Here is a 16,278-nt window from a genome sequence, read left to right as displayed (position 1 = left end):
ATTTTACATTTTTTCTTATGTTTATTTTGTGCACACACACAGGCATACACACAAATGTGCATATACACATGCTCAGAGATTAGAGAACAACCTGAGGGTATGTGTTTTCTGTGATGATATATTGCTTATGATTTATTAAAGCCGCTGGAGAGTGAAATAGCAAAGCAGCCATACTAGTTAGCTATAGAAGCCAAGTGTTGGTGGCACACACATTTAATCCCATCATTTGGGAGGTAGAGGTAGACAGATCCCTGTTAGTTCAAGGTCACACTAAGCTACGTGAAATTGATCCAGTCCTAAAGGGAAACGGCTCACACAAAGATGATCTCAGCACCTGGGATACGCCTTTAATCCCAGCACTAGAGAGGTATAAAAGACAGGGTAGGGTCTTCAGTAGTCAGTATCAGGCATTCATTCTCCAGCTACATTAAGGATAGGAAGGCATTCATTCTCCAGCCACACCGAGGAGAGGCAGCAGTCTGAGGCTTAGTGAGAGCTCATGGAGACAGGATCACCCTTTCAGCCTGAGGTAGAGGTAAGAGCTAGTGGGTGGCTGCTTTGCTTCCCTGATCTTCAGCTTGAAGCTTGAACCCCAATATCAGTCTCTAGATCATTTAATTTTCATGCTACAGTTTTCTTTTTCAACCATGTGGGTCCTGTGCACCAAATTCAGATTGTCAGGCTTGGCAACAAGCACTTTTCTGCATCCCATATTGTTTTTAACTTGTTTATGCTTTTGGGTCCACACATGGTTCATCGCTTCTAATTGCTGCATAATACTTCATGGGTGCCACTGCACAAGGTAACTGTGCCTTATCCTAGGAGGGCACCTGAGGTCTTGCTTTGCCTCACCATACTCAGGACTGCAGCTATGAACTACCTTGTGGATAATTCCTTACAGACTTGGGACGTACTGTTTTGCCTAACTTGCTCTTCCCTTCACAGAGGATATTTTCTCCACTTTCCTTGTATTTTATAATTTGTACAACTTGTGTCCTTTCTTCTCCACTTTCTTTGAGGGGTGAACATTACATGCACCGCACTCTGCTCCCCTTTGTGTATCCCAGTATTACATGGAGTGGACAGATTTTATGCAATCTCCTAGTTGAATCAGACAGTGGATGTGAAATCTGAAAAAAGGCAAGGATTAGGTCTGTCACAGAATGTCTTTAGTATGTGTTATGGCATATGCACAAAACATTACTCAAAGTACTTGTCACATGAATACCGGGTTCATAAAACATTAGGTAGTGATTTCATGCCAGCCCTTTGCTTTATTAAAAATTACAATTACATTTATTTATTTATTATATGCAGAACACGCAGGCCACAGTGTACAAGTAGAGATCACAGACTGACTCTCAGGAGTGGGTTTTATCCTTCTACCATGTGGGTCCTGGGACTTGAATTCAGGATGTCAAGATGTCAGGCTGAGCCACTGGCTGACCTCTGCTCTATTTTCAATGTGTATCTTTGAAAATTGCTATATACATGTGAATAAAAAGCAGTAAGATGACTTTGCTGACCTTTTGTCAAGCCAAGCAGATTAACTACATGCTAAACAGTACTGTTTCTTTTTAAGCAGCACCCTTGGGGGGGGATGATTGTATCAAGGAAAGTATTTTTGAATTTTTGGGAACTTTTCTTAGGGGGGGTGAGCCAAACTTCTGAATCCACAGCACATTTTTTTGAATCTTCTGTGGGGAGGGGTTGTTTCTTGAAGGCAGATTGAGTTTTTGGAAACAGCTAAAAGCCACTTGGCAGCAACGCTAGTGAACGAGGTCTGTGATCAAGCTGAAGAATATCACTATTGGCTCCCAGCAAGGTGTGAGCTTCAAGAAACAAGACTGACTGCATGCATGGCACATACAGCAGCTCGGCACTGCTTCCAAAAGAATTCCAGACATGTTGAGGCCTTGGCAAGAAGAAAATTTACTACTACTACTAACCGCTATCACCACCACTAACTCCAACACACCCACACCCCCCCTACACACACACATCTCCCCCCCCCACACACACGGTGAGGCGAGAAGGAGAATATTGTCTGGTATATTATGTAGACAAATGAAATATTTAGATTTGGTTTTTGAAAACCAATGGTGGCTCTAGCATGGTTGTGCACACCACGTTTCAGCACTGGGGAAACAGGCAGGTGATCTCTGAGAGTTCTATGTTGGGATAATCATTTGGACACTGTACGAAGATGTCTCTGTTTTATCTCAGCTGTCTAAGACATCTTCTGATTAGTTCCATGAAGACCCGAACAGCCAATAGCTAGGCAGTAGAGGATAGGTAGGACTTCTGGGAAGATTTTCTGAGAAAAATCTGAGGTGGGAGATTCACGAGCCAGATGCAGAGGAAGTCACATACAGTACTGAGGAAGAACATAGATTAATATAAAAGGGTTAATTTAAGTTTTAAAAGCTAGTTTGGAAAAAGCCTAAGCTAAGACCAAACTTTCATAATTAATAAAATGTCTCCATGTTATTTAGGTGCTGGCGGTTCAAAGAACGTGCTGTTACAGTTCTAGTCTGGCCTTGTCAACATAGGCTCACCAAAGTTCCATAGGGAGACAAATTCTCTCTCAAAAACAAGTAAGCAAGGGAACAAACAAAATAAACACCAATCATACAGGCATGAGATGGAAGAGACTAAGTTGGTAACCATTTCTACAAAGCTATCTTGGTAGTTCAGTTGGTCACAAGTTCATTTGTCCAGTGTGGCGTGAGGTACTAGGGTATAGATCAGTTGGTAGTGTGCCTGGTGTATATGAGGCCCAGCACTATACAAAGCAGGCATGGTGGTACATGCCTATAATCTCAGAACTCTGGGAGTGGGGATAGCAGGAGAATTAGAAGTTTAAGGTCAGCCTCTATTACACGGTGACTTTTAGGCTGGCCTAAAAGAGATCCTGTCTTGAAATCTAAGTATATGGCTGCCAAACAAGCCTCTGCATCATGGACCTCTGTGCAAACATAGTGGTCTCCCCCTTGCTCAGGCTATACCTGCACCACTGGTACAGCCATTGGCCTAACAGTCCAATGGAACTACTGACCCATTTCAACATGGAAAAGGAAGAGGTGTCATGAGTTTTATAAGACATGCTTAGAAAAGGGAAGAGCTGAGAAGAAGCACAACTTAGGATTATTGTTGAAGGACAATTGTAAAAAATCAAAATATTATCCTTAATCCCGTGTTGCTCTTTATGGAAGAGCTAGGTCAATGGGCTGACATAGTTGGAAGAGGGATCTTTAGACTCTACTAAGGGCTGGGTCGAATTCTAGAGTTGTATGCTAATGTAATCTCAAGAATGTGAGCGCGCATCTAGAGAGAGAAAGGGGAGAATGATTGATTGAAAAATCAAATGCTTAAGGCTAGCAGCTGGGGTTTGTGCTCAGTGGTAGAACACTTGCCTAGCATGTGCAAGGTGCTGAGTTAATCTTCAGCATAGCACCCCCAATTAACAGTGGACATGGATAGGTGTTTCACTCAGCTTTCCAATTATTGTAGCAAAATACCTGAGATAAGACTTATGAATGAAAAGACTCATTGCGTTCATAGTTTTAGAGCCCAATTTCCTTATTGGCCTTGTTGTTGAAATGGACAATTCCTTTTGCCTGACTCTCAGGGTGGAGACATGGAACTTAAAACCACACTCTTCTGCTTATGAGAGCAAAATGTGGTTTCCAAGGTACTTGTTATTATTATCAGTCACATTAAGTAAAGCCTTTTGTGGAATGACAGGAAGCTTTTAGATGGTAACTAGGTTTAAGGCCTTCTTCTGGTCTGGTATTGCTAGCAAATCAGACTTGAAGTCTAAGGAATGAACCTTTCAAATATTTGGTTTTGGTAAACTCAAGACCAAAGGGTCTCACAAGCCACATTCAAATTTAGAAACAAGAATGGCTTCGTGTTCAAATTATCTTCAAAATAAAGATAGTTTCTTGCTTTTTTGTGTCTCACCAAACACTACAAATCACGTAGTTATGTTAGGAAATAAAACTAAAAACAACAACAGAACAAAAGACAAAACTTGTTTGGCATTTCTGCAAGGGACTGAAAAAGTGGATATTGGAAAGTTGTGCTGTTCAGGAGGCCAACTGAAGAGTGTTAGTTGGCAGCAGGGGAGAGGGGGTGGACAGGATGCTATGCTGTGATAAATGGTACCTTCTACTTCCCCCTCAGTGACCTCCTCCTATTGGACTGAAGCTGGAGCTCCTGCAGGGGACCATTTCCCAGATTCAAAGAGGACAACCATCTTCTCCCTGAGCCGCACTTCAGCTCTCTATATTGACATTACCTGGTAGGAAGACCAGGTGGACAGAGCATTACGTGCATGGTGAAAATGGCAAATTGGTTATTCCTGGAGTTCCCTGGCAGCAGGAAGACAATCCAACTAAAATAGCAAGTGTCATAAGTGCTTGAGATGCTGTTTGTGCACAAAATGGAGTGAAGTCAAAATCCTGGGCCTATGATTCATGGAAGCCAGGGTTAGAGTTAGTATGAGGGCAGTGTTGGAAGGCCACGGTTAGAATTAGTATGGGGGCTATTTCACTCGCCACTCTCTCTAGAATTGGTGCCTCACCAGTCACTCGATAGGTTCACAAAAATAAGGTTTAAGTGTGTGCCTGTTGGAGAAGCCAACTGAAACAGTGGGTTAGAAAAGCTTCTAGGCAATCATAGGCTTGCTGATGAGAACTTTACAATAGGACTCAGGATGTCTGTTAGCCCTGCCAGGCTGCAGTCCTTGGAGAGAGATATGACAGAGAACAAGCCTAAGGCCTGTGAGAGAGCTGACGCAATTCCTGGTTTGTGCTAGTTGGGTCCACCTCTTGAGCCTAGAGAAAAGGGGAATATTAATTTTATGATTTGTATATAACCTTCATAGAAGTTTTTCTATTTGAAATTGATGTGCATAATATATATATGCTGAGGTGTGTGTGTGCTGGTGCATGTGAAGGCCAGACATTAGCTTTAGGCTCCTCAGATGCTTTCTCCCTTGATTTTTGAGACAGTGTTACTCACTGGCCTGGAGCAGATTGGCCCCGGGTTTCTGCCTGTCTCTGCATCCACAGAACTGGGATTGCAAGCACATGCCATCATGCCACGTGGCTTCTGGGGATTGATGTCAAGTCCTCATGCTTTGAAGACAAGCACGCTACCAATGGAGGTTATCTCTTTAGTTCAGAAGGGAAATTTGTAAAAGGAGGCCACAGCAGAGCTCTTGTGAGCCACCTTTGTTCTCATAGGCAGGACCATCCAACCTAAGGTTTCTCAATGGAGACTGGGCACGGTGTACATCAAGAGTGAGCGTTTTAATGCTTGAATGAGGTCAGCATTTGTACTCACCTAGAAGGTACAGGGAAAGAAGTGGTTGCAAGGACTTTTTGGATCCTTAATGATATTACACTGACTGGAAAGCCAGATGAGAGAGAAAATTTGGATGAAGAGGAGAAGCATATGACCATTTTGTGAAAAAAAAAAGACTCAATGTCGTTTTATTTGAATTTTTATTTTTTTTTTTCAAAGAAATCCATGCAGAGAAAGAGAAGAGGGAAACATGACAACCATGTTCTGGCAGTCAAATGTAAGAAAATAATTTGGCACGAGTTGAAGGTTTTTTTTTTTTTCTTTTCAAAAAGACAATCTATCCTACCACTAAAATTTACCTTCCTCATAAAGATGCCATTTGATTTTTGAAAACATAACGCACGGTTAGTCTCCTACTTAATGGCGGGAGGAGGCAGAAAAGATAAAAAAAAAATAGAAAAAAAAGAAGGTGCTCCTTGATGTAGGAGGACCACGAGGTGCTGCAGGGCAGCACAGGCACTGGGACCCTGGCGAGTCAGTGGCCCAGGAAAAGAAAGCACGCCACATAGATGGCCACACTGATCAGCATTTTCAGTGGGGTTGGCACAGTTCCCACGCTGTGAGAGGTGGTGATCTCGTTGTCCTTCTGATTCCCATGTTGCTTGTCCCCTGGAGCATCGTCCACATCCAGATCATACGCCAGTTCTGTCAAGAGAGAAGGCGGATTTGAGTTGTAGCATTGTATACCCCATCAAGTCTCCACCATTCCCAGCCTCCAGCCCCTGTCTGGACTGGTGCGAAGCTCCCATTTGGATTTTTCTTGTATTTGGAAAGGGAGGGCTTCCAGAGGCAGGAAGGAGAGGGTGTGTTTGGAGGGTGTGTTGTGCGATGAGCTAGCCAGAAGTACTCTTTTACAGAAAGCACAGCAATTGGTAGTGAGTCAGTCAGCACCCCCCCAACCTGGCTCCATCAACATAGCAGGATGTTTGTTGGCCCTTTGCAACATCTCCCAGGCAGATCTGTACCCTTGAATTGAAGGTCATTTTCATCAGAACTTACATGAAAATATGCTATGTGGACGAACATATCTGTCCTTGTGTGTTGGTGAAGGGAGGGGGAGAGTGGTGGGTATGTAGTGTGCTTTCCCTTAGCCCCATACAGCAGACTGATATTCTTATCCCAGGAAATTTGTTGAGTTAGTGTTGAAGGACAGGGTAATTTGCTGTTGAAAGTTGTTTTTATTTTTCCCCAATATTTCCTCTTTTTTAGTTTCCTCTCCCACAAAAGCAATAAAACCTCACCAAACAGTCACATCTTATTGAGCAAGCATGTCCAACCTTTTGACATGGTGATACAGCACTGTCACCTACGAAGTTCCCAGTTGAGAACTATTCAATCAAGTTAGCCCCTTCCAAAAAAGTCACCCCAAACCCTCCTAATGTTGAAATAAGTTTATGATTTTGTCTTGGGTTGCGTTCCTAGCTGTTCTGAGGTGTATGAGGCTTCTGGTTGGACATGCCTGAAAACATAGGATATAATTTGATGCCAAGTGAATTAAAGTTAAGGAGAGGCTAATTGGTACAGTCTTGCATTCTTGGCCTGTTATGTATGAGACCTGTACATGATGTCTTTGACTTGTCCTGATAACAAAAGTCCCGTAGAAGGTAAATCTAAGCAGACAGAGGTTTCTATATGAAATTCAGGCTCACCAGCCCAGGGGTCAGTTTCTTGCAAATTATTGTTTCCAGATCCAATCCACTCCCTTGTTTTTTCTTGACTCCATGGCTAATGTTTCTATTTCAGTATTTTGTGAAGGTGATGTGAGCAACTCACCAACCAGCCAACTGTCCCATAGCCAGGGGGCCCTGAAAGATCCCTCAGGGCACTGAGAGGCTCACAGGAAATGACTGGGATTCTACTGAATGAAGGCAAGGAGAGGAAGGAAGAGCTCCTATTACAGGCCATGAAAACACTCAGGAAGTCCCAGGAAGCAAGTGTGTGGACTCAACTGGTCCCAAATACAGAGAACTGGGTCCAAGACCAGGGCAGCTCTGAGGCTGGCACGGGTTAGTACAGGAAGCAAAATCAGGAGATCAAAGCCAAGGGCTTTGATTTCACAGGCTGGGACGCTACTTTCCAAAAAGGTTAGTGTAATCAATAATGCTACCAGGACTGATAGGAGAACCAATTTTAATATGTCTCATCTGAAGTAACAAGACATTTTACCTCAAGGCTTCCTTAATTTGCATATACTTGATCAGCAGTGTAGATCAAGTATTTCTGTGCTTTGGCTTACTAATTATATTCCTCATTGGTTAATAGTTCAAATTCTCTGCCTTTTAGTGTGATAGGTACTGATATTTTTCCTATTGATTTGAGCAATATATATTATACTAGACCATCTGCTTATATTAGCTGAAACCAAGTATTTTTTGATCTTGTAATTTATTATAATTCTGTTACTGCATCCCGAGGAGATGATGGCCTGCCTAGCTTTCAATATGTATGAATCTGATTCTATTTCACTCCTCCAAAATTGAAGCAAGTTTCTTTTGCCCGAGTGCTATAGTTTTTCAAATCTTGTTTTCTGGGGAACTCTGCTTGGGAAAAGTAATTTAGCAGGTTGTAATCCAGATCCCCCTCAGTTCATACGGACAGACAAAAGAAAAGGGGGAAAGAACAAAGAGGAACACTCTGCTTGGAGACCAGACCTCTTGCTTTGAAAGGTGAACTATGTGGGGTGCACACGATGGCTAGGGTCAGCTGTCAGTTGGCAAAGCTAGCACAGGCTTAGGTCATGATCGGCTTTCAGTAAAGCAGAAAGCACATATGGCTGGTCTCTTGAAAGCCGAGCCTTGAGTCCCAGGGCAGCTTCTCCACTTAAGCGAAGAGGGGTATTTTTAGGGCTGACCTGAATGAGAGGGTTCTCAGCATTGCTTTCCCATTCTTGTCTGGATGATACTCTTGCCCAACATCAAGATGAAACAATATCTATTAATGTTCCCACTTTGCTCCTCCTCTAGCGGTTTTACTCTTCAAATAATCCGCTAACATTGAACAGTCTTGATGACTGGAGCAGCTATAGCAGGTGCAAACACTTCTGCTCAATCCAGGAGTTTTTAATCCTTTTAATGCAAGTTTTACTTTACATCGATTTATTATTTACTTAGTGTGTGTGACATGTGTGAGTGCAGGTGCGTAGGAGATAGTCAGAAGGCAACTCTCAGGAGTAGCTTCTTTCCTTTCAGTTGGGTTCTGAGGATTGAACTCAATCTTGTGCAGCAAGTGTGTCCTTGGTCCTCTAATCATTTTTTCTTGGCCTCTATACTTGGAAATGATAACAGTGACCTCTAATTAAATTACCGAATGCTCATGTTTATCATTTATTATTTATATATACCATCTCATTGACTTTAACCTTCCCCACAACCTTATGTGGTGTGTAATAGAATTCCCATTTTACAAGCGAGGAAGCTCAAGTTCAGGGTAGTGATTTTGATCTATAATTCCATGGTTGGTTACCAGTAGCTATAATATCTGAATCCAGGCTCTGACCATAAACCTTTTATGAAACCATGCTGCTTCTTTTTTAAAAAGTGTGTGTGTGTGTGTGTGTGTGTGTGTGTGTGTGTGTGTGTGTGTGTGTGTGTGTGTTTGAGACAGGGTTTCTCTGTGTAACAGCCTTGGCTGTCCTAGATCTTGCCTTGTAGACCAGGCTGGCCTCAAACACAAAGAAATCAACCTGAGTCTGCCTCCCGTTTTTTAAAAAAGTATTTATTTATTTGTATTTTATGTACATTAGTGTTTTGCCTGCATGTATGTCTACGTGAGGGTGTCAGATCGTGGAGTCACAGACAGTTGTTAGTTGTCTTGTGGGTGCTGGGAATTAAACTCGGGTCCTCCAGAAGAGGAGTCAATGCTCTTAATTGCTGAGCCGTCTCTATAGTCCACCATACTGCTTCTTGAAAAGTTCTATATACCAAATATGCTGCAAGACTAAGTAGGAATAGAGTCCCATTAAAAAAAAACTCCCTCAATTCCTTCCTGAATGTATATCATAAAAGGAACTTGCCAAGCATGAGAAAAAGGCATTGTTTCCACTTCAAGTTTACCACATATTCAATTAAGAAACCTTGTTGGTAGAATGGGGCAAAGAATTCTTGATTTGGGGATCTGACATGGAAATTATCAGTTCTGTTTCTCAAGAGATGAGTAATGATGGCTAAGGCCATTAGATCCTGGGACCAAATCTAGGCCACCAAATGGCCTCTGGGAATTGGCTTATCTAAATTATGGCTAGCCATTGCCTGAGGCTCTCCATTCAGAAGTAAGATAAGTCTATCACTCAATCCTTCCAAGCCTGAGGTGTATACTGACTGGAAGCCCAGAAAAGCCATACTAGGCCAGGGCCACCACCAGGATTAGAACTGAAGGAGGGATCAGAGAACAATAGAGTATCACAGGAGATAGGGAAAATAGGATCTTGGTCAAAGATAAATGGGGACATTACTGGATGGAGGAAATAGAATCCAATTTCATTTAACAAACAATGCTAGCCTATGTATGATGTCCCAAGGAGTAAAAAGAAGGCTGAGGAAAGATTTAGGTACTCCTTCAAGGAATCCCCACACTATAGCAAGGGCACCATACCAATAGACAAACCAAGCAGACATCCCTCCCAAAACAGAAAGGGCACATACAAAGGCATTGGCAAATTATCAAGGGGAGGGGTAAAAACCCCAAACAGAAGTATCTGGGATGATTTCTTAAGCCAATTTGGCTATCTACATCAGGAAACATGATGATGACTATAGCAGGGTTCACTGAAGTGGTTTTTCTAGATGGGCCACTTTAAGAAAAATCATTAAGAACTGAGGTTGCAGGTAGTGGATTTTCAATAAGAGCAAGGAGCCTCTATGCTGTAAGGGGATGGAGTACATTCTCTCTCTCTCTCTCTCTCTCTCTCTCTCTCTCTCTCTACACACACACACACACACACACACACACACACACACACACACACACACATATGATGGGAGGTATTAGTGGTGAGAGGTAAGGCAAGAAAGACAAATTGGGGCCAAAATATGTGAAGGCAGCAGGGAGAGCGCCTGACAGTTTCTAAGACAATGCGTACACAGTCTGATCTAGTATTATCAGTGTGAAGCACAGCCCTAAGCCGGAAGACTCAGACATCTTTTCCTGAAGACGCAAGAAGCCTGTGGGAACAGAAGCTAGGGATCAGTGCATAGCACATATGAAAAAAAAAAACTACAAAAAAGCTAAATCCATACCAAATTAAATAACTCTCGGTTTTGCTATAAACCAGACATATGAGAAGCACCAGAAATTATTTTACTTGAAATCACTCATATTTTCTAATGATTTTCAGACTATATTTTCATCATGCTTAGGTGTGTTATTTTGAAAGGGACATCAATTGCTTATATGTTGGAGTGTTTCTTCTGTGAGAACCTTTTGGGCCAGCAAGGAGATTTTTTTCCCAAGCTACATCTAAAAGTCTGTTTCTATTTGTAATCAGTTTAACTATGCCCAGGGGGTAGGCCCAACTATCTGTACTAATTACATACTCAGCCCTGACTCTCATTTCGCCTTCGTGGCCTTTGTGTTGTAGATTAGATGATCCATTTAAAATAACAGTCAGTCATTAGGGGCTGCCTGTTGTTTGTGTTGGAAAGCTTTTCTGCACTGGGCAAAGCTCTAAGAGGAGAGCCCTTCATTCCTGGTTATTAAAATCTCCTCCTGGATTCCCCAAGGAGTCTTTACCATCCCCAGGGGTCTGGAACTCTAGATTCAAGACCTGGCTTGGTCAGAGCCTTCTTACTTCACCTCTGACAAGCCATTTCCTTCCGAGCTTTAGTTGCCCCATCTGGCAAATCAGGGTGCTGAACTGATGACCCCTACACTTCCTTTGAGTTTTATTTATCTTTGCTTTCAAGGCTCCTGGGACCTGAAAAAGGGGCATAGTATGCTGCAGGCTGTTCCTTTACTCACAATAGCCAAGGTGGCCTTTTCCAACAGAGCCTCCCTGTACAAGCAGGGTCAATCAGATTTTTCCCTGAGGTTATTTCTCTACTGGTCGTCAGCTACTGATTTCTCTTGCTTCTTGACTTCCTCATCTTGGATGAGAGACCCTGCCAATAAGCAAATTCATGAAGCACTGCTCTGGTTTTGTTTCTAACCTGTGATATAATAACCCCTACCGAAGCCACTGCCCCCAAAGGTTTGGGAGAGAAGCTGCGGGATCTGAGGGAGGGTCCCTCAAGCGGGTCTGCACAGGCAGTGGAGGAAGAGGACTTGGCAGCCAGTGAGATCAGTCTTGGGTCCCTTTCAAAGCCTCCGAGGGAGGGCCTGAGTGTACAACAACAAGCAAATGCCCATCCTCTGAGTAAATCGGCATCAAGAAGTTGCTATAGGAGCTTCACTTACACTGACAGCACAGGGCAGCTCTGGTTGCCCTCAAAATGGCAAGGGAGGGAGGCTAGGGATGAGGCTCAGTTGTTAGCTTCAAATGTACAAGGCCTTGCGTTTAATCTCCAGCACTGTGTAAACTGGGTGTGGTGGCCAATGCCTGTAATATCAGCACTTGGGAGGTGGAAGCAGGAAGATCAGAAGTTCAAGGTCATCCTTGGCAGAAGACCCTGTCTTAGAATTAAAAATGGCAGCGGAGAGGATGCTCCTGCTAAGCCAAGAATGGGGGTTTCTTCCTTGCCAAGCCTGTTCCAGCAGATGGCTTCAATCTGGCCCTAATATAGCAACAGAACAACACTGCCATCCATTCCTGCTTTCCATTTGCTGCGTACAGTTAAGACTTGAGTATGTGAAACCTCAGGACATTGCCTGGCATACCCCAGAGGATAAAACTGGGGGCAATCTCCAAGGAAACGGCACTCATTGCAACACTGCTCATTTTGCTGCCCATTCACATGGACATCCTGGGGCTCTGCCATTGGTTTCTGATTCCCAAACAGACCTTGGTTGCCTTGTCTTCTGAACCACAACAAAAGCCCCCTTCCTGCCACAGTAACCCCACCTCCTGTATGAACTTTCAGGAGTGAAAGCAGAAGCGAATGGCTCTGCAAATGAAGGCAGGCTCTCTGGAGGTCTGGGTTTTCTTCTTCACAGTTCAGATGTGGGTAAACAGCATACTGCATTCAGGCCTTTGGGTTTTAATTCTTCTAATGGGACCCCTTTGAGAATAGGCACATTTCATAGTATGTCTTATTGACAAATAAGTAAGCTTTCTTTTTTTCCCGCTTGATAACTGGCCGTAAAACCCGGGAGTGATCTCATGGCTGCTCCTGGAACACGGCTAGGCAGTGAAATTGCCACTTCATTTTTTATTGCTAATTCCAGTGTGCAAACATACTCAGTTACAACTGAAGACTATTTCTATTAAAAGAATAGAGTGTTGAGAGAATACAATAGATTATGCCCATTCAGGAGGAATCTATCCCATAATAGTCCTGTTTTTCAAGCTGGGATACAGTATCTTTAGGTTACACTGCACTGGGCTATGGGCATAGAGACCATGACTCACTTCCCAGGGATGTAGTAGAGGAAAAGTACACTGCTTTCTAGAAAAAGAACATTCAAAGCTGGGGCTGGAGAGATGGCTCAGTGGTCAAGAGTGCTCGCTGCTCTTGCAGAGGTCCTGGGTTTGGTTCCCAGCACCCATGTGACAACCCACAATGCTCTCTATCTCTAGTTTCCAGGGTGATGCTGATACCCTCTTGAGGCCTCTTTGGGCTTCTGTATGCACACTGTGCACCTACATACATTGAGGCGCGCGCACACACACACACACACACACACACACACACACACACACACACACACACACACACACACTAATAAATCTAAAAAACATTTTTTAAAAGCCATGTAAGGGCCAGGCGTTGGTGGCACACGCCTTTAATCGCAGCACTCTGGAGGCAGAGGCAGGCGGATCTCTGTGAGTTCGAGGCCAGCCTGGTCTCCAGAGTGAGTGCCAGGATAGGCTCCAAAGCTATACATAGAAACCCTGTCTTGAAAAACCAAACAAACAAACAAACAAACAAAACACATGTAAGGTTGTATGATGGAGTAAGAGTACACTGCAAATGCAATGAAAACTTCATAAAACATTCCTGATTGAGATATCCCTTCAAATTAGGTTCTATATCCTCAGGGCTTCCGATAACCTGCTACCATATGTGACATTCTGACTCTCAAATTACAATTGGTGACTCAATAATTCTCTTCTATGGTAACTTCCTTGTCAGGAGAAAATACCATTGGCCTTCAGCTATGGCTCAGGCTGCTTAGCTTTCTAATATAAAACTGTCTTGAGGAATATGAAACACTATCTGTGCTATATTGTTTGGCAGTTAAGCATCAATCAAGAAATCACACAATCTTTTAGAAAATAGCAAGTGGTCTTGTTATAGAATCTTATTATCACATGGGCCACTATTGCATACTTCTTTGGATGTGTCATGAGTCAAGTCATATTCCCAAGAAGAGAATAGCTCTGTTTTGTCCTGGAAACCTAGGGAGTGAGTGGGTGTCAGAGGCAGTCTGACAGCAGTCTCAGAGGCACAGGCATCACCTTCCTCAGGAGGTGCTTTCTACACTATGTCAGTGCGTGTTCCTTTCTCGAGGCTGCCTAAAGCCCCAGAAGAACCAGCTCATCAAAGTCTTCATTTCCACAGAAGAACCTCCCTTATTCTCACAGGAAGTGGTGGGCTTGTGAGGCAGGGGAAAGGAGGGTCTTTAGATTTATTGTTCATATTATCATCGCTGCCATTATTATCACGATCTCAGAAGAGAACGTTTGCAAAGGCTTTATTTATTTTTAGTGTGTGTGTGTGTGTGTGTGTGTGTGTGTGTGTGTGTGTGTGTGTGCGTGCGTGTGTATACGTGTGTGCGTGTCTGTCTGCCTGCCTGCCTGTCTGCATGTGCACCATGAGGAACAAAATAAGGTTAGAGAGATGGCTCAGTGGACCAGAGTTGCATTCCCAGCCCCCATATGAGGTGGTTTACAACCACTTGTAACTCCAGCTCCAGGGGGATTTGACTCCTATGGCCTCCATGGGCGCCTACACTCAAGTGCACATCACCTCACCCCAAAAAACTTTTTGAAAAAGAAAGATAAAAATTCTATGTATGAGTATATGACTTTATTTTTTAAGAGATGGTTGATACAGATACCTATATGGAGACCAGAAGGAGAATGATGGCCCGAGTCTAGGGATGTGCTTAATGATCACAGTTTTCTTCTAGGAAAAGAGATTATGTGCCAACATAATGGGGAGAGCGATACAATGGCTTTTTCAGTGTGCCCTTAAATGGTAAAAATGGCAAGTTTGAGTAGTCTATTATAATTTTGAAAAGCATGTATTAGTCAGGGGAACATGGCTCAGTTGGCAGAGTGCTTGCCTAGCAGGCACAAAACCCATGCTTCAATATCCAGTACCACATAAACTAGGTATGGTGGTACATGCCTATAATCTCAGCATTTGGATGAAGGCAGGAGGGTCAGAATCTCCTTAACTACAAATTGAGCTCAAGGAGGTGGCTACATGAGGCCCTGTCTACAACTGAAACAATCAAGTAATCTTTTATTAGAAAACAAGAAATGTCAGTTAGGATACAGACCCCCTAGTCCCCAGTGCTAGGGCATTGCTAGTTTGGTACCTTACTTAGCTGAAAAGAAACCCAACACCAAGGCACACACACACCAAATGGTTCTTTTTCGGTGTTGTGGACAACAATAAAAATGAATGGCTCTTCAGTATTACCACGGAATGCATGTCCAGCTCCTCAACAGGGAATGGGGAAGAGGTCTCTTTACGGGGGAGGGCTTAGGGAGTTTAATTGGAGACTGATTATTAAAGAGCAGGTAGTATATACAATCTCAGGAAACACATGTTTGCTTTTCTTAATCCATACAAATGATGCTAAGCTTAAATTATATTTTCAAAACAACAAATGCAAGGAGAGAAAGTCTCGCATAAATTAAAAAATTAATGGGTCAGATCACAAAGCTCTGATTGTAACACCAATTGTGGGCATGACACTATTACAGAGGTATGCATCATTGGGCTTTAAGAATGTAGACAACACAAAATGTCACGTATTGCAGCCAAATCCAATGACTGCTGAGGGCTCACGGGAATAAGGAAGTGGTCATGCACTACCTCAGAGCCAACTATATTAAGAGTTATCAAATACACGAGGGCTTTATTTTGATGGGAAAACTCTGGCAAGCTTCCCTTTTTTATGAGCAGTAGAGGACCTGTGGGGGTGGGGTGGAGGATTACCCTAGAATCAAAATACTTAGTGTCCTGGCAATGTCTAATGACAAGAAAATGACTCAAATCCTAGCCAAGGTGGTGGCAAAAGCAAGTTTCTAAAAGCACTCAGAGCTGGAAACAAAGAGCAGGCAGGTGTCCTTATAAATGAAAGCTGAACAACTTCCCTAAGTTGTTCTGTCTTAGTTTTGTTCATTAAATGCTCACCAATTGTACAACTACTTCCTTATCGTCGGCAGGATTTGGGAATAAGACTATTTTTCTTTCAGTTTACTGGAACGCACACGTTGGCATCTTGGCTCCATTGCCTTCCCATCCCACCTGTGGATCTGGACTGTCATTCTCACACATGCATCTCTTTCCTCTCTGGATGCTGGTCCTTTGTCCTCTGCTTCAGCCCAGGCCCTTGACCTAGTCCTCAACGGTCAAGTTATATAAGATAGCAGTTTCTCTCCAATACCCCACTTTTTGGGGGGCGGGTATCCAGGAAGGAATATTCTATTTTGTGACAGCTAGAAATAAGACAACATTCTATTCCTAAAAACATATGTGGGAGCACATTTCTCCCTGCCTCACAATTCTTCGATGGCTCACTACTGCATATGGGAGAGAGTCCTAAGTCCTAAGCAGCTTCTCTGCCTCATGTTTC

At 43.1% G+C, this 16,278-nt stretch overlaps 1 protein-coding gene across 1 annotated transcript in view; it reads right to left on the bottom strand.

Moving 5' to 3' along the window:
- Positions 1 to 5,748: 5,748 nt before the first annotated feature.
- The window catches only part of Gpc3 (glypican 3), a 417,341-nt gene continuing 406,811 nt past the window's right edge, over positions 5,749 to 16,278 (bottom strand). The window contains exon 9 of the mRNA XM_027432108.2: positions 5,749 to 6,018. Within this exon, the coding sequence (XP_027287909.1) occupies positions 5,849 to 6,018 (170 nt within the window). The 3' untranslated portion in view covers positions 5,749 to 5,848. The remainder of the gene's footprint in view (positions 6,019 to 16,278) is intronic.

The sequence above is a fragment of the Cricetulus griseus genome, chromosome X (assembly GCF_003668045.3).
Source record: "Cricetulus griseus strain 17A/GY chromosome X, alternate assembly CriGri-PICRH-1.0, whole genome shotgun sequence".
In the NCBI taxonomy this organism is placed as follows: Eukaryota; Metazoa; Chordata; class Mammalia; order Rodentia; family Cricetidae; genus Cricetulus; species Cricetulus griseus.
This window is presented reverse-complemented; position numbering and strand designations above follow the sequence as displayed.